Source organism: Frankliniella occidentalis, unplaced genomic scaffold (genome assembly GCF_000697945.3).
Source record: "Frankliniella occidentalis isolate FOCC.00 unplaced genomic scaffold, Focc_3.1 Scaffold531, whole genome shotgun sequence".
Taxonomy (NCBI): domain Eukaryota; kingdom Metazoa; phylum Arthropoda; class Insecta; order Thysanoptera; family Thripidae; genus Frankliniella; species Frankliniella occidentalis.
Genome location: NW_026267648.1, coordinates 87,508 through 105,221, shown reverse-complemented (window position 1 = coordinate 105,221; position 17,714 = coordinate 87,508). Strand labels below are relative to the sequence as shown.

General features: G+C 40.8%; 3 protein-coding genes across 3 annotated transcripts; 2 read left to right on the top strand and 1 right to left on the bottom strand.

The window, feature by feature from the left end:
• Positions 1 to 7,178: 7,178 nt before the first annotated feature.
• On the top strand, positions 7,179 to 10,340 carry LOC113206855 (trafficking protein particle complex subunit 13). Its single transcript, XM_026423118.2, has 10 exons — positions 7,179 to 7,367; positions 7,514 to 7,682; positions 7,757 to 7,841; positions 7,928 to 8,055; positions 8,143 to 8,260; positions 9,040 to 9,136; positions 9,222 to 9,448; positions 9,540 to 9,640; positions 9,718 to 9,877; positions 9,975 to 10,340. The coding sequence occupies exons 1-10, from the start codon at positions 7,325 to 7,327 to the stop codon at positions 10,065 to 10,067; spliced, it is 1,221 nt and encodes a 406-aa protein (XP_026278903.1). The 5' UTR covers positions 7,179 to 7,324; the 3' UTR covers positions 10,068 to 10,340.
• Positions 9,508 to 14,170, bottom strand: LOC113206852 (mitochondrial potassium channel ATP-binding subunit). Its single transcript, XM_026423115.2, has 17 exons — positions 14,026 to 14,170; positions 13,699 to 13,795; positions 13,514 to 13,619; positions 13,194 to 13,424; positions 12,961 to 13,116; positions 12,739 to 12,884; positions 12,562 to 12,637; positions 12,351 to 12,491; positions 12,096 to 12,254; positions 11,804 to 12,007; positions 11,607 to 11,726; positions 11,394 to 11,497; positions 11,148 to 11,322; positions 10,885 to 11,063; positions 10,656 to 10,803; positions 10,455 to 10,580; positions 9,508 to 10,183 (listed from the first exon to the last, which is right to left on the bottom strand). Exons 2-16 carry the CDS (start codon positions 13,752 to 13,754, stop codon positions 10,491 to 10,493), a joined length of 2,091 nt encoding a protein of 696 aa, XP_026278900.1. The 5' UTR covers positions 13,755 to 13,795; positions 14,026 to 14,170; the 3' UTR covers positions 9,508 to 10,183; positions 10,455 to 10,490.
• A 34-nt stretch (positions 14,171 to 14,204) lies between these two features.
• Positions 14,205 to 16,386, top strand: LOC113206858 (RING finger protein 212B-like). Its single transcript, XM_026423123.2, has 8 exons — positions 14,205 to 14,455; positions 14,539 to 14,600; positions 14,673 to 14,792; positions 14,883 to 14,971; positions 15,120 to 15,264; positions 15,343 to 15,467; positions 15,563 to 15,655; positions 16,073 to 16,386. The coding sequence occupies exons 1-8, from the start codon at positions 14,341 to 14,343 to the stop codon at positions 16,176 to 16,178; spliced, it is 855 nt and encodes a 284-aa protein (XP_026278908.1). The 5' UTR covers positions 14,205 to 14,340; the 3' UTR covers positions 16,179 to 16,386.
• Positions 16,387 to 17,714: the final 1,328 nt, after the last annotated feature.

Sequence of the window (17,714 nt, the reverse complement as noted above, 5' to 3'; positions counted from 1 at the left end):
GACTTCCCCGCTTCACCTCGCGGAGATTGAGATGACAACGTCAGTCTTGAAATTTAACAAACCCCCTGCTCAGCGCACAAATAGTAGCACGGGCCGGACGGGCCGCCCGGGGTCGCTCCCCCTCCCCGCACGGACCCTTTTCTCTCCGTGGCCCCCCGTGTCTCTCGTTCAGTGTGGTGGCCAAGTTCCACCAGTGTTCCTACCTGGGCTATCTCAAAGACGGGTATGATTTATGTGAGCCAGTCCAAAAAAAGGACCTCTTATGATTTTTGGTGGGAGACGCAAGGCCCAAACAGTACTTCGAGTTTGAGATATGATTGCTACAACAACCCGTTTAGATCTATCCATTTTTGGCTAAAAGTAAAATGCGATTCCCAAATTTAAAAGAAGGGAAATTTCTCAAGAATTTTTTTTAAAACAACTCGTCTTGCTCCTTAACGGGTGCCCGCCCCACTGGCGCGACCCGGCGGTAAAAGCGGGATTTGCCTGCGCCCGCGCTGCGACAAGAAATACTCCTATAAAAAGACACGAGGAACTAGCTTGCCTTCCTCCTAACCCTTGGCGTTTAGGTGCGACGGACGTGCCGGGGCGCGGGGCAAGGGGGAGGGGCGCCTAAAAATAGAGAGGGGGCCAAGTCAGTCAGCCAGCCCGAGGGCCTCGCTGGCCCCGCCACGCACGGGCCTCCGTCGCCTCCGGCTCCAGGAGTGCCTCACCTCGTAGCGCTCGCCCAGCGCCTGCTCCATGGCCTCGATGCCGTCCCGCATGTTGTCGTGGGAGGTGTCCAGCTGCTCCTGCAGCTTGCTCACCTTCCTCTCGCGGGCGGCGCGGCGCTGCTCGCCGGCGCGCCGCTCCCGAACCTGCGGGTCATAGAGTGAAGTGAGCGGCACGGTGACAGCTGCCGCAGCTGCAGCGCACATGAGCAGCAACAGCTGGCCAGATACTTACAAAGGCTTCAGACTTCTGGTGCACGTCACGAGCGCACTCCACGGCGTCTGACAGTGCCTTGTGGACGGAAGCGGGATCAGGCTGTGCAGGAGAAAGAAAAAACAAATTAGTAGATACCTAATCGGAAGGAAGGTAGAATCACCATGATGGTAGGAATGGTCAATAAAATGGAATTACAGGTGCTTGAGTTAATTCCTCCTGTGCATTCTGCATGATGGCTAAAAATGTACTTGCTGCCTCTTGAATGCCTGAGACCTGAAACAATATATGAAATGAGTGAAATCAAAGAAGAAAAATGCTTCAAAGAAATACCTAGTTAGTTTTGCACCTTTTCCTCTTGGGATTTTAAGTCACTGACAATGACATCAATCTCATCATTCAGCTCTTCGACAGCGGCCTGACCCTCAACTGTACATAAACGGTACTCTTCCAGTTCTCTAAGAGTGATGGACGGTACTTGAGGTACCTTTGCAGATGCTTTCTTGCGATCGACTAGCTCCTTCTCAAGTGCAAAAACTCTCTCTCTTTGAGCAACCAACTCTTGATCTTTTTCTAGAATCTGTAACAAAACATGATGAGATAAGAAACATCCAGCTATAACAACTGGTTAATTATTTTATTTTTAGTAGACTACATGCCTGTTTCAAGTTTTCATTTAATTGTGACCTAAGGAGATTAACTTCAGCTTGAAGAGAATTAGATGACGAAGAAAGCTCTCCTTCATCAAGGCCAGAGTCACATACACTATTTGCTTCAGGAATAGCTGGAAAACCTTTCCTCCTTGATTTCTAAAGTCAATTAGAAAATGGAATACTTTAATCAACAGAAAATAAGTACCAGTGCTGTTTTTGATTTTTTTTTAGATAAAAAAACACACACACACCTCAACACAAAAAAACAAAAAAAACATCAAACTTACACTGTCTACATCACTTCCAGACTCTGAGGAATTCTGAAAAAAAAAAAGACAAATAAACAAAACTTGAATGTGTTGTTTTTGACACAAGTCTGCACTTTGTTTACAATGCAAAGATAATTTGGATATAAAAGCCTGCACCCACAACAATGCTTACAGCCTTTCTCTCCAACAATGGATTATATGGTATCTACAAGTTGATGGGGAAGAAGGTAAAAATGTAAAAATATCATAAATATTTAAAAAATAAAAAATGGCAGGAGAGCTGTGACATTACATTATTTTTTATTGTGAACTTAAGTCAATATTTTCAAGCCATAGATAAAAAGAATCACTTTTTTCTCACATAAGGTGAGGAAGGAATGAAGCTTGAGTTGGAAGAAGGAATAGTGAATGAAGCACATTTTCTCAAAGGGTAAACATCACTTGAGTTAACAACATCAATGTCACTCTCATCTGTATGGTGGTCTGAGTGTGCGAACAATTCAATAGTTTTTTTACAAGGGGCAATATCTGAAGGAGTTTTTATACGAATATGTGCTATTGTGTTGGGAGGAAGGGGAGGAATGTGAGCAATGACAATGGAATCACATGCTTGGACATTATTAGGTAGAACAGTGCCATCACAGCCTCTACTCGATAAACATGCATAAGGGTCAAAATCATGAGGGGCAGTGTAAAATGCAGTACGCTCACAAAATATATCAGTCTGTGTGGTAGAAGCCACACCAAGACATGTAGCTTCATGTTCTGTTTCCCCACTACCTTTTCCTTTCTTCTCTAAATACTGCATTGAGGAAATTTTTTGAAGAGATCTAGCACAAACAGGTACTCTAGTGTCATGTGTTCCTTTCTCCAATGACTTCTGAGAGAATTCTTGGTTGTTGTCAAAACAAATGCTCCTTGGCATATTATCATTCAAAATTTCTGAAGTAAGATCCAAATTATCATGTTTCATCAGATTTTCACCACATTCCATGTAATGAAATTTATTTCTGGACTGGCTTCTTCCTTTGTATTTATTGGAGCAAAACTTGCTCTTAGTTTTAGTTTTTGAGGATTCCTCAACATGTGTTGGCTCAGATTTGGATTTAACAAAATACTGCGAACCAGGAAGAACATGCACTGGAAGGGACTGTGAGCATTTTGGAGCGTTATGGTGATGCGAGCTTTTCTTTGGACCAGGGAAGTGAAGATCATAGGGCAGGGTTGGGTCAGATGTGGACTGCTTTGGCATCACAAAACTTGCTCTGGGATCTTTACATTTATTCCTCTTAAGAATCTTTTCAGGATTAGATGAAAGGGAAGCAGGAACTTCAATTCCAAGAAAACGCATCTGGGGAAATTAATTAACAACCATAATCAAAAGAAAAAAACTATGGGATAATATGGAACACCCCTGAAAGCGTCGCGCCCGAACAAGAATAACGGATATGAAAACCCCACGAGAGAAATAACCGATCTGCAAACCACGAAATTTTGGGTTAACTTATAAGCTCTTAACAGCGCATATAAACATTGATTTCAGAAACAATATGCACGTGTATGGACACTACAGGTCTTCATGAAAAAGATGTAGTTAGCTGAAATTGAAAAACTTCATTCGTTGACGGCTGGGTAACGTCTAAAGTCTACCGAAAAATGACGCGTATGCAGATCGGTTATTTCACTCGTGGGGTTTTCAGATCCGTTATTCTTGTTCGGGGGCGACGAAAGACTATTTGTGGCAGAACAACTAGTGATTAGCATTGCTATATCAAACATACCTTGTTGCGGATTACTTTTAGTTCATTTCTCATCCCTTGAATAATGCTATCCTTGAAGTTAGTTTGCATCTTTGCTTCTTTCACTTGTTCTTCTAGATCATGCATTTCTCTCCTCAGCTCTAAAATTTGATCATGTTTATCAGCAACTTCTGTGGTAAGTGCAGCTTTAGTCTCATAATTTTTCTGGAGAAAGAACAATCACAGGTTTACATATGGTCCAAGCACCCTCGGGACGAAATCTAGAAAATTGTACAAAATTCCCAAAAATGCTTACTTTTTCCAAATCTTTAACAGCAGATGCCAGAATCTGAACTTGTTTAGTGGCCTCAGATAACTGTTGACGGGTTGTCACGAGGTCTTTGCTGAGTGTGATCATGGAAGGGTCTGTGGTGGTTTGGGTTTCAACTTCTACATCATTATTCAGTGGAACTTTTGGTAGCACAAGCTTACCAGCCAAATGATCCCTTTCAATTTTTAAAATATCATAATTAGACTCCAACTCTCTTACTCTTGAGATAAGAGCAGTGACTTGCTGTTGTTGCTGTTTTAACCTTTCCTCAATCCATGGTGATACACCATCCTGCAAACATGATAACTACTGTGACTGCAATCAATACAATACAATACAAATATAGAGAACAAAGAGAAAATTCATGTGGCTTACTACAAATTGACTACTGTCAACTTCTTTGGATTGCAAATTTACACAAACAGTTCCATGACTTGTTGCCAATTCCTGCATTGACTTCTGCTCTGCTTCAACAGCTTGTTTCACCTTAACACGGAAATCAGCATTCACTTATTTAGATTCAAACACATTGAATAAAAAATAAAATGTGATGATGAAGTTGAATAAATACAAACCTGCTTAGATGTCAGGGTGAAAATATCCTGCATTTCTTCAATACGCTCAAGTAAATTATGGATCTCTGCATCCTTTTCAGCCAGTTGTGTTTTGAGGTTGTCCATGTCCCTTTGACCACTCTGGATCGATGAAGAAAAATAAAATAATACAATGATTTTACTGAAATGAAAACCTCCAAATTTATACTCAAAAAATCAGTTGGTTCTCTCAAATTTTAATTTATTGAACAAAAATTTGATAGGACACGTAAACACTACCAAAATGTTTAATTAAAAGGGGTGACAAATAATGAGAGAGACTTAAAAAGTGCAGTAATTATAGCCTATGTCTTGAGACAATTGTCTGCTTCTAGGTCAAGCAGTGAAACTGTTATTATACAATTATAGCTGAGTACCTTCTGATCAGTAGCACTTTCAGCAGGAGCTTGTTGCATTGATCTGTCACAAGAAGAAATAGCAAACATTAAGTAATAAAGTTGCAAAAAGAAAAATCTAATAAATGAATGAATGGGGGACACACACAGGATAGAACTTACAATGATTCTATAGTGAGAGGTTTGCAGGGGTAGGGTTCATGGAAGGTGGTTAGTGTTTCTACATTTGTGTCTGACTGAGCTACGTTCTCAAGGGAATCAGAATAATCACAGGAAACTGTGTCATCAATCGAACATTTTATATTGTTAGTCTTCTCTGAGAGAGAAGTTATCAGAGGAACATGCACTGGTGAAGTTTGAAGGTAGGGCAGGTCTATTTGTTCTTGAACAGATAACTTATCAGTGCCTATGGTGTGTAACTCTTGTGAACAGTCTTGCTGACAGAGTGAAACACAATGATTAGCAGTTTTTAAAACATTATTTATGGCCTTTTCAGATGGCTCATCTAAAACTGGAACTGCACATATAATTATTCTTTGATGATCAACGGGAACTGGAAAACAAGTCTGGTACACTTTTTCTACACTTCCTTGAGTGCATGGATCAAAGTGAACACTTGTAGGCACTTCAAACGTCTGTTTTCTAGTGTCACCATGTGCATTACATAGAACAGGATTCATAGGAATACTTTTGGACACTTCAGGAACTTCCTTAATTTTGATATCTTGATCATTTCCATCCCCCATACAAAGAGCATAGGGATTGACAGAATCATGCTCAGTTTGAGTAGATACATCCAAAGAGATAATACTATTTTGCAGCTCTGTGCATTTAGGTAAAGCTTCTTTAAGGAGTGACATTTTTAAATGACTAGGGGTATGATTATTTTCTACTTCATGGAGGGGAATTCTGTGGGGAGAGTAGGTTTGATGGACACATTTTCAGGGTAGATTAGATTATAACAAACAGGCAAAATTACCGTTTTGGTGATGTTGACATCAATTGACTTTTGCTTATTGTATGCAACTTCACACTATCCACAGACCAAAAGCCTTGTTCTTTTGCTTGGTTAATGATGTCAAGTAAGCTTGAAACATCATTTTGAAGAAGCTGGACCTGTTGTCTAAGGTTGACTTCAACTTGGTTTTTCTGAAAATTAAGATTTTACATTTTTAAATTGATAGTTGCATGACATGGATACTAGTAAAGCAATGATGCAGATGTGCAGTAATACATTAGTTTTGAAATAAAGTTACCTCTCTTTTAGCAAGATGTTCATTACGTTTAATAACCAAACTGGTTTTTTGGAGTTGATCATGCATTAAGTCAACTCTTTTGAGTAATTCCCTTTCCAATTCTTCAACAGTGTGAACAAGCATAGTATTCTGCTCAGTAAGATCATGAACCCATGATTTAAGGGTGTGCATGGCAAGCTAAAAGAAAGACACCAGGACGAAACTTTATAGTTAATACGTTTTCATGTAGATGAGTTCTGTATATACAGATGCGTATTAGGTTAAAAAAATCTCTGCAGAACAAGATCCAGTTCCAGTATTAACTAGTCTAAAGTAGATGTTAGATTACAAAATAACAGTATTCAAAAACATGAAATTTTAAACGCTGAAGAAGTGCAGAAATTTTCTAGGTCACCATATCCAAATTTAGATCAGAACATCTTAACATTTTCACTTCCGTGTCAACATGCAAACTAACGATGGTAAAGTATTTTAATTACCTCATTATCTCCATCAAGCCTCTTCAACCGTTCAGCATATACCCTCTGAAACTGTTCTAGTATTCTCAAACTTTCAGTTTCACCACAAATAGCACCATTAGGGTCTGTTACTTTGCAGGAAGCTTCATTAACCCCTTTCGAATCTGGGAAATGGACACTTGTAGGCACGCTCCCACTCATTGTAGATGGAGGTGGAGGTTCAAACTACACCAAAATGTTTTCAATGAGAAAGATTTTTTTGCACATTGTCTTCAAAAGACGTGTGTTGACATTTTGACTAGAAGATGTTCTCGCCGCTGTCAGAACTCTTCTGTCTGTTGACATGCACAGCCTACTCTTAAAATGGGATGTGCAACTTCCTTGAGGATGGTACACCAACGCAACCTTCCAAAACCCAACTCAAATCTAACACACTGGATCTTAGAAAGACTTTAAATACAATTCACTTCTACCTTCATTTAATAAAATAAAATGAAAAATAAAAAGTAATGGATTGATCTCATTTAAAAAGTTTGTACTGTTTACTTCTAATTCTTTCTATGTTGGCAACATTTCTCCCCTGCAAAGCAGAAGCAGAAGCTTGTGATGTCACCTATCTCAAACTCAAACAATCACTGACATTTGTGAAAGAAAATCAGAATATACCCTATTTATGGTACATGCACCAAGCCACAGTACATCTTATTATAATTTAAGGCTAGTTCCTTGAAAACGTCACTCCAACATGGAAGCGCGAGAAAGACCAGAACATCTACTTGCCTTAAAAGGTTAGTGTTCTTTGAATGAGTTGTCTTGTCAAGTAACTGGAAAACATTTGAGATAGTTATCAATTACACTGTATTTTAAAACATAATTCTGACATTTTTTCAAAACTGTACAAATGGTCTAACTTTCGTTGTTTTCTTTGAAACAGTTATGCGCTTGACGCGACCCACTCTGAGCTGTCCCGTAATTGTTACATCTGATTCGAAAGACCTTCCAGGCAATTTACTAAACAGTGATTTGAAAAATGATGTTACTTCAGTATCTGGTGTTGAAACTCTCACAGCGGGACAATTCCTACAACTTCCTCAGAGTTTTGGGTAAGCGCTAACAATATTTTCTAGCAATGTACACATGCGCAACTGTAAAATCTCAAATCTCTCATTTCCTCTAGGACTATTTATCTGGGAGAAACCTTTTCCAGCTATATATGTGTACATAATGATAGCAAAGAAATAGCCAAAGACGTGACCGTAAAGGTAAAGTTTTTTTCTTCTAATTAACATTTATCAATTATTTTTTTTTATGCTTGGTTGGTGACTAATATTAAATTTTATCTTTTAAGATTGATTTACAGACAAACTCTCAGCGTATTGCACTGTCAGGTCATTCTGTTGATCCATCAGAATTGAAGCCTGATGAGTCTATTGATCATGTGATACATCACGAAGTCAAAGAAGTTGGCACTCACATGTGAGATTAAATACAATATTAATTCAATCTGTGGTTATTGATTTAAATTTTATATTTTTACATCCATATTTACTTCTAAAATTTCAGACTAGTATGTGAAATCACATACACAACTCCTGATCAGAAATCCATGTCCTATCGTAAATTCTACCGCTTTCAAGTTCTAAAGCCACTGGATGTCAAAACTAAGTTTTATAATGCTGAGGTAAGTCATCCGTTATATTTTTGCATGAGATGGTTTAATGAAGTGCTTTACTTTTGTTATAGTTAGGTAAGAAATAACATTTTGCAAACTGGTTGTGGAGCTTTACTGCTGTATCAAATTACATCCCCAGAAGTAACTGTATAGAAATAACTGATTTTATTAACTTCTCTAATAATTTTTGTCTGAAATGCGTACTACTTTGGAAGAAGGATTTGGTGAAAATGTCCAGTCAAGTATGCAAACTTAACATTACTCAATCAACAGAGTGGCCTGATTTACTTGTGTGCAGCACAACAATTTGGTTAAAAATGCTTTGAAGGTTTTAGCGCTTTTAAGTATTCCAAAGAACACCTGTTCTGTACATTGTTGTTTTCTTTGGCAGAAACTACAGTATTTTAGTTTCAATTCATTCATAATGATTTATTAGACTGATAAGTGCATGTTTTTTGGTCCTTTTTTTTACCTCTTCTAATCCTCTACCTCAGTCTGCTGTTTCACTCACAAGTAAGAACCCAGTTCGTATAATAGTTTGCTTGCATGTATTTTGTGTTGCATGGTGCATGACCTCACAAACATCTTGGTGTTCTTCTTGTATCAGGAATTCATTGTAAGTAAAAAAATCATTTTCTTTGGCGGTATGGGTGAGAATTTTATAATTAGCAGCAGCATGGAATTTAATTAAGTGGTGTGTCATGTTGTTTTCTTAGATGAGGTTTTCTTATTTCTACATAAAATTTGTGTGTATGCCTTCTAAAAATTGTGCTATCTTCTCTTTTCAGTCTGATGAGGTCTATCTTGAGGCACAGGTTCAAAATATCACAGTTGGACCAATTTGCTTAGAAAAAGTTGCTCTGGAATCCTCCCATCTTTTTACTGGTGAGTACTTTTTCTTTCCCCTGGACAATGGCTAGATTTTATTTCAGTATAATCTTGTGTTATATTTACAATCTTCATTTTGTAGTGTCTGCCCTGAATACATCTGCTAATGGAGAATCAGTTTTTGGAAAAGTGAATGTACTTCAATCTCAGTCGAGTAGGCAATTCTTGTATTGCCTAGCCCCACAACCAAGCCTAACAGTTGATTGTCGACTCCTCAGTGGTGCAACAAATATAGGAAAATTAGATATGGTGTGGCGGTCAAATTTGGGAGAAAGAGGTCGTCTTCAGACCAGCCAACTTCAACGCATGGTTTGTGGATGTCCACTATTTAGTCATGAACGGTTGAACAGGAGACAGAAATGAAACAATTATGCGACTCATTCTTGTTTATAATTCCTAGGCACCTGATTATCGTGATATCCGTCTCTCAGTTCAAGAAGTACCAAATATAGTTATTCTAGAAGAGGCATTTTCCTTTGCATGCAAAATAATAAATACATGGTAATTTATATTAACAAAATGATACACTCATTAAGTAGTAACTTGTACCTTGATTAAAAAAAATTATCCCTTCTTAGCGACCGTGTGCTAGATATGACACTCTGGCTTGAAGATGGAACTACTTCAAATTCTGGCCTTATGTGGAGTGGAGTTTCTGGTCGGCCACTGAGTAGACTGGAACCTGGGGCATCTACTTTACTAAACCTTTGCTTAATTCCTCTTGCAGCAGGGCTCCAGGTGAAATAGTTAAACACGCCTTGCTTATTATCCATTACCTGCTATGTTCTTTCATTACATTTTTTTTTTTTTTTTTTTTTTTTTTTTTTGGTGACAGATTATTTCAGGCGTCAGGCTCACAGATGCAGCTTTGAAGAGGACATATGACTTTGATGATTTAGCTCAAGTATTTGTTATGCAAAAGAGTTGACGTACATCTTAATTCAACTCAAAAATAGATATGTCAAACAGTCCATTAATATGTCAGTAAGGGAACATTAATGATAATAATAAGGTTTCAATTTCTTCAACATCTTTCTACTTAGTCTACAAAACAAGACAGAGATGTTTCAGTATTAGAATATAAAATTCCAGAGATGGTTGTGCAGATATCCTAAAGTATTGAACTTTGTGTTGTTTTTTTCTAGATCTTTGGTGAATTGTTATATATTTGTTTCACATTAAAAGTTATCTTTATTTTGAATAGTTCATTTATCCATTATGTTCCTCATTTCAAGAAATTGAGATCACAGACAATACATTTGACAATGGTCAATTGAATACAAAATGGTCTATGGACTGGTTTTCCTTTACTCACCAGTAGAGAGCATCTGAATCCATAGTCGTAAACACCCTACCCCACTTGTCGGTTCATTAATTCTTGATGTTGGACAAGAGACCAGTAGTATCCTTTCTTTTTCTGTAGCTCCTCATGAGTACCCATCTTGAAGAAAGTAAACAGTAATCAGTGATTAGAAAGAAACAAAGGAAATGCAAACAGGCTGATCTATATCCATACCTCCACTATGACACCCTTCTGAAGAACAACAATTTGATCGGCATTTTTAACAGTGCTAAGACGGTGGGCAATGACAAGAACAGTACGACCCTTAGCAGCAATTTCGAGGGCCTTCTGTACTGTTTTCTCAGACTGCGCATCCAAGGCACTGAAACATAGCGAAAGTTGAGAATGGTAAGCCACCGTTAAAGAAGCATTTGTCTACGCCTGAGATAAAAAAAATACTCACCTGGTTGCCTCATCCAATATCAGAATAGACGGGTTCTTCAGAAGTGCTCGGGCAATAGCTATGCGTTGCTTCTGCCCACCAGAAACAGTAACACCCTTTTCACCCACAACAGTATCATAGCCCTCTGGGAACGACTGAATAAATTCATCGGCTTGTGCTAGTTTAGCAACAGCAACAACCTAATAAGACAGAGAAATATAATTTGTATAATTTAAGGTGAATATTCATGAATTATGAGCATAATTTGAAGGAAAACCCAATACCTCCTCATCAGTGGCTGATGGCTTGGAGTACCGTATGTTTTCCTTTATACTTGTGGCAAATAACACTGGTTCTTGATTAATGAACCCAATGACTCGACTTCTCAACCATGTTGGATCCAGTTTAGATAGGTCATGTCCCCCTAAAGTAACTGTTCCTGAATCAGCTTCATACATTCTATAAGAGAATTTATTATTATCATTTCATAAATTTCATATCACGTTCAGTTTCTATTTTTATTGGTTTACCTTGCTAATAGAGCTGCTACTGTTGATTTTCCATTGCCTGATGACCCAACAATTGCTACAGTACTTCCAGCAGGAATGCTAAGGTTGAAGTTCTTCAATATTTGCTAAAACAATGGTGGCAGGCCAATTTTTTATTATTTCTGTAGTTTCAGTGATACTAATGAGCCATGCTGCATTCAGCAGCATTAAAATTCATAGAAGGGTTTAAATTACCTGATCTGGTCTAGTTGGATAAGAAAATGTTACATCTTCAAATTTGACATGAGGTTGAAGAGTATGGTAAGGAATGACCTCACCGCCAATTAGGGGCACTTTAGGTTTGCGGTTGATGTACTGTACAAAAGAGATAGATATAGTCTGAAAATTTTCAAATATGAGATTACATTATAGTGAGTTTTGTACAAGCTCACCTCAAAAACTGATGCCCCTGCCCCAAGGCCCTTTAAGACCTCACCATAAAGAAGAGAAACTTGAGCAAGTGATCTTTGCACAGTTTGAGCAGCAACAAGAAAAGACATTACATCACCAGCAGACATTTCATTGACAGACATTAGATATCCACCCATGCATAATGTCGTTAGAACCATACCATTTAAGAATAAATTTGTGCCAGCCTGTAAAATTTCAATTTTGTTCAAGGTAAAATTCAATTATAGCACCTGTAATCCAGAACAATTTAAAGTCATTCATTACCTAATTTACCTGAAATAATCCTATGCCCCATCCAAGCTGTTCATTAAGCTCTTGTGCTTTCTTGGATTCTTCTCTTAGTAGTTCACACTCTTTGTCTTCCATACCAAAAGCTCTCACTGTTCGAATATTGCTTAAAGCTTCCTCGGCAACTGTCGATATTCTCCCAACCTGAGCATTGACGATAAAAGCAATATTACTTTTTGTACAGCCAAAAGCAAAAATAAAATAATTTAAAAATTCACAACTGATCTAGATTTTTTTCACCTGAGCTGAAGCTCTGGCTGACAGTTTCCTTAAAAGAGAGCCAATGTAAGTTCCAAATATTATCACAGATGGCACCAGGACCATGATCATTCCCGTCATCTGAGGCGATACAGAAATAAGAGCGCCGGCACATCCAATTATCTACAAAAAATAATAAAAAAGATTGGAAAACCTGAAGGTACAATAAATTATCTTCACATTATCCTTTTACCTGAGTGCCACTTCTTAGACCCTGAGATACACAATGTTTGAAAGCACTTTTGAAGTTTTGGACATCAGTTGTCAATCTAGACAAAATAAAAGAAAAGAAAAGTAAAAAAAGTTGCATAAAACAAATGAAACTTTGGTCAACGAACTTATGAGCTAAATTTGCACGACCAAATCAAACCTGTTCATCAGTTCCCCTGTTCTTTCTTCATCAAAAAACGAGAGATCTTGACTCATGAGAGAAGCAAATAATTGGTTCTTCATTTCAAAAGCAACTCTTTCCCCAACACCAGATAGGAGAGATATATATACAAATGTAAAAACTGACTGCACACAAAAGCAAAAAATTAAATAATTTTTCATCACTTAAAATGAAATGATATATGATAACTATAAAACTTACTTGGGCAACAAAGTAAGATACTAAACGCAGACCTGGACTAAGAATCTGTTCAGAAAATGACTTCTCACTTTCTGAGGAAATCTTACTAATTATATTAACTAGTCCGCCCAATATTAGCGGAATCTTAATATTAATTAAAGCAACAACCAGGGCCGCCTGAAGAAAATTTCCGTAAGTAAATGACACAAGTTGTAAAATGGTACAGAATATTGCAGAAAGCTTTCAGCACTTACAGCAATTGCAGCTGCTAATGTCCAAATATCTGGCTTGAGCATGGTCCAAAACTTGGGCCAGTCAAATTTTGATTTTTCAGTGTTAGTGTGTCTTAAGCCCGTGAGTCGTCCTGTAGTTTTGTGTTGAGCTTCACAAAAAGCAATGGTCGGCAAGGCTCCAAAGAAGCCCAACAATCCAGTACTAAATAAACCAGTGCTTCTCGTGAGCCAGGAGCATTGCAATAAATTTACCTAAACAAATAAATAGGGCACTGTTGACAGATTCCAAACGAGCAGGTAGTTGGGAGAAATTTGTTGTCAGAAGATAATTGATTGCTAACCTTCACATTGTTTTTCTGATGAACATTATTGCTGAAGGACCTAATAAATGAAGTGTTTGACGATTTGATATTAAATTGGGGTGGACTCCTGAATGAAAGTTGTGATCTGCAAAGAAAATAACGTGACTGACAGGCTATTTCATCAAAGGAAAACAATGATAGAAAAATTATTCAAAAATACATACCGTATTTGAAAACTAATGCCCGATCTATCACATGTTTTGAATAATCTCAGCAACATTTTGCTGTTTTAATAACCTTGGAATAAAGAAGACTCTATACCTGAAAAATGTTTGAAATGAAAACAGGTGACAACAGCTTTAAGAAAATAAATATTTACGTGCAAATAAATTTTGATTAACAAAGAATAAGGTTAAGACAGCAATGAGTGTAAATTATGTCAGAATTCATGGTACATGGGAAATGACAGTCCCAAAAGAGGGTAAATTTGAAAGACAGAAAGGTAAATGGTGAATGATTACAACACACAAAAGAAAATCTATTTTACTTACGTGTAACCTTCACCACTGTTTCGTGATTTCCCTCTCTACATTTGTCGGCTCCACGATCCATGTGTCGTCTGCTGTAGTCGTGACGTCATGAGTCACGATGATTCGAAATCTTCGAAGTGTGGTCGGTCAGTGAAGGTCGGATCAACCAAATGGAACGTACCCACAAGAGACAAGCCTTGGCGGGAGAAAAGATCCACCACGCGATTGAGTGCCACTAGTAAGTGCTACAGTGCAACGGAACCGGACTAACACTACTGTAAAGAAAGCGAGAAGAGCATTATTAATCCATAATTTCTCCGTTATCGTGTTCCTGTTATGGACTGGATTCACTGCAATGGATGCTTCATCCAACCCAGAACAAACTCAAACCCACCGAAGTTTTTACTGACCTCTTGTGGCCATATCTTTTGTGAACGATGCAGCCAGACAGGTAGACCACGAAAATTCTAACCGAGTCCATGTGCGGTTTTCATGTTGAATTCTGCCTTTCAAGTAAATGCATCCTTTTAACAGAAACCACCAACAAGTGCCGCGTGTGTGAAGCGCAGTGCACAACCACCCTGTTATCTAATCAGGTTAGAGTCGCATGTAAGCTACATCCCTTGGAGAGAGAGTCGCCCTGTCAACGACTAACCTTCCTTTTACAGCTGCGAGAAGAGGTGCGTGATTATTTTGGCGACCCCGAATCGCTCCTGTCCAAAGTTGTAAAGGTAGTCCAATATCAGAAGAGTCATCGCGAACGACTTTTGGGGTACCTACGACGTTTGGTAGGCCTAAGTATGCATGGAGTGGTGGCCTAACGACCATATTTCAGCAGCATTCAAAGCTAGTTTTCTCCTGCTGTGTTGTGTCGGCAGATCCCCAAGTACGACTCCGCCAAACGTGAAATACAGAAGCTGCACGATGAGAATAAAACTCTCCGGAAGAAGGTCCATGTACAGCAACAGTTGAGTATTTACGGCTTTTACTTTGCTGTTTGAAGTTAACTGAAATTAGGTGCTCCCACCCGGGCCGAGTAGAACATCCACGGGGCGCTGGCAGTGAGTCTGGGTTCGCCAGAGGAAGGTGACGGCTTTTCCTCCTCCGGTTTCCAGGGAGATTGCGTGGTACAAGCTCCAGCGGGACCGCCTTCGTGCCTCGCGGCCGCCGATCTCCACGCCGGGCAGCCTGGCGCCCAGCTCGCCCTTCCCCGGGATGCCGTCCTCCGACCCGCACCGGGGCGGGCTGCAGCACATGAGGGTAGGCCGCAAGGACTGGGTAGGGGAGAGCGGCCAGGAGCAGGGCACACTTTTCTCACCCAATGTCGTCATGTTGCAGAACTCCGGCCTGGGGAACTCGCGGATCTCCATGGGCTTCACCAGCACGCCGCGCCAGGACGTCCCATCCCCCCTGTCGGTGTCCTCGATGCCGGCGAACACGCCGTTCAACCCCGGCCAGTACAGGTAGGTGCACGCCCAGCGCCCAGCAGGACAGACGAGTCTCTGCTCGCCAGCCCCACTTGGTTCTACTTCACACCCCTCTTCTCCTTGGTCCACAGGAGCCAGCACTTCAACACCCCCGAGAGCACCCCCGGCGGATCGTCCTTCGTGCCGCCCGAGAGTCCCACGGACAGCATCTACCGCTCCTCCTCGTAAGACCCAACTGCTCGTTTAATACTGCTCGGCCGAATTCCGGCGTGGGGTAGAACACAAACCTTATACGGTCTTATGGCGGGGTACTTTTTCCACGGCTCGATCAATTCGAGGCACGACTCGTTACAGTTTACAGGGTAAACGCACCTTCATGTCGCTCTTGACATGATCTCTTGGAGTGGAATAAATGGTTTGTGTAAAGGGGGGGGGGGGGACAAAGCACCTGGTGGCTAGGCAAAGGGTGGTTTTAATCCATCCGATGAAATAGGCAAAACGCATAGCCTGGCCCTATCGTCAACGATAGTCGTGGAAGAAGTACTCCACCCCCAATCCCGCGCCCCGACACTAACGTAGTGTAGCATTGTCCTTCGATGTAGTATGTCTAACGAACCCTTGTTTGCACAACCCCTGTACAGACAACAAGCTCGCAGACAGCACCAACAGCACTCCCCGCCGTCCCGGGGAACTCCGACGGACGCGCTCAAGATTCTCTCCCTGGCTTACAAGAACGCCAACAAATAATTGTGTGTAGCTTTTCACCAACTAACATCAAACTTGTATTTTTGTTGAGAGTTCTTTAAGTGGGCAGGACCTTTTTAATAAGTTAAATTCAGCCACAATTCTTTTTTAAATCTCTTTTTTTTTCTTCTTCTCAAAATGTTAATTATATCTCAATCATTTAAGGTATTTTAGTGGATACTAATGAAATATATTTTACGAGTTTATTGAATTTCGCTCTGAAAGGTGTTAGATTCCGCGGAAGGCTGAGCAGGCAATCAATCACGCTATACAGCTCCTGAACCCAACAATGTAGCAAATAAGGTCCGTCGAAAGTGAATCTTTTCCCCTCACAACCCGTTCTGTCTCACCGGGCTACTGAATCGTGAGGTAATTGCGCGGTGTGGAGGGGGCGGGGGGCAGGCGCAGGGGGCGCTACGCCGGCTCTGACCACACACCATGGGAACACGGAGGGGAGGAGAGCGAGAGTCTCTGGCCTGGCACTAGGCCTACTACGGTGGGCAGAGCGAGAGAGAGTTGGACACATCGAACATCATACACGGTGCGGAGCATTTCTTGGAGAAAAGGGGAGGAGGTGGGGGGGGGGGGCGCCAAGGTGTTACCCTCCCGCCACCGGGCCGCCAGGCGCGCCGGCACACCGGGACCGGGCGGGCCCCCGCCGCCGGTTAGCGGTACGGGTGCTCAGTCAGTACCCACGCCGACTGGTTCCGACGCGGGTGCTTCCTGGGCAGCCTGGCGCCGCGTGACTCTCTGCCGCCTCTGCCGCCCATGTGAACGCTGCGGGGCCGCCCCTGACCGGACTGTACGCCGCAGCGTCGCGCTCCTCCAGTAGTGTGGCGCCTCGCGCACCAGCTCACCTGGCCGCCATGAGGAAGATCATGGCCTCGCTCTTCAGGAGCAGCAGCAAGAGGGTGAGTAGCGAACTACCGGGGGAGGGAAGTCCAGCAGCCTTTCGAACTCGCATTCGGTCGAGGGGGCAATAACTCCCTTTTGAAGTGTACACATGATTCCCGAAATTTTTGATTCCCGGTGATTCCCGTCCGCTTATAATTATTACATAGGTTTTTCGGGGGGTTTTAGTGGTATAAAACGCTTATTTCGACTGATTTGTACTTATTTCTCTAGGTTCCCGCTTATTCTAAGCGATTTCTATTGATTCTGATCAATTTTTATCCTGATGATTCCCAGACAGGTAGGTGTACACATGATTCCCGGAGTTATTGCCCCCTCGCATTCGGTATACGTGCTGTAGTAGACTGCGACTTGTCCTGGACATGAATGACCGAAGGTTTTTCTGTCTTTCTGAATGGGATTGGAGAATATGGTTTGCAGGAAATAAGGGCTTAATTAAATGCGTCCTTTTTCCCCCGATGATAATACCTGCAGTTATCGGGCGTTGGCCATCGAAGGCGCGTGGTCGTTCTGCGGCTGCGATGTGTCCTCTGCCACCACCGGAGGGGTCCTTCATTTTAAATTGAAGCGTGCACCAACTTTTCTGTTATTGTCAATTTTTTCTTATTTTTTTCCCTTTGTTTTTTT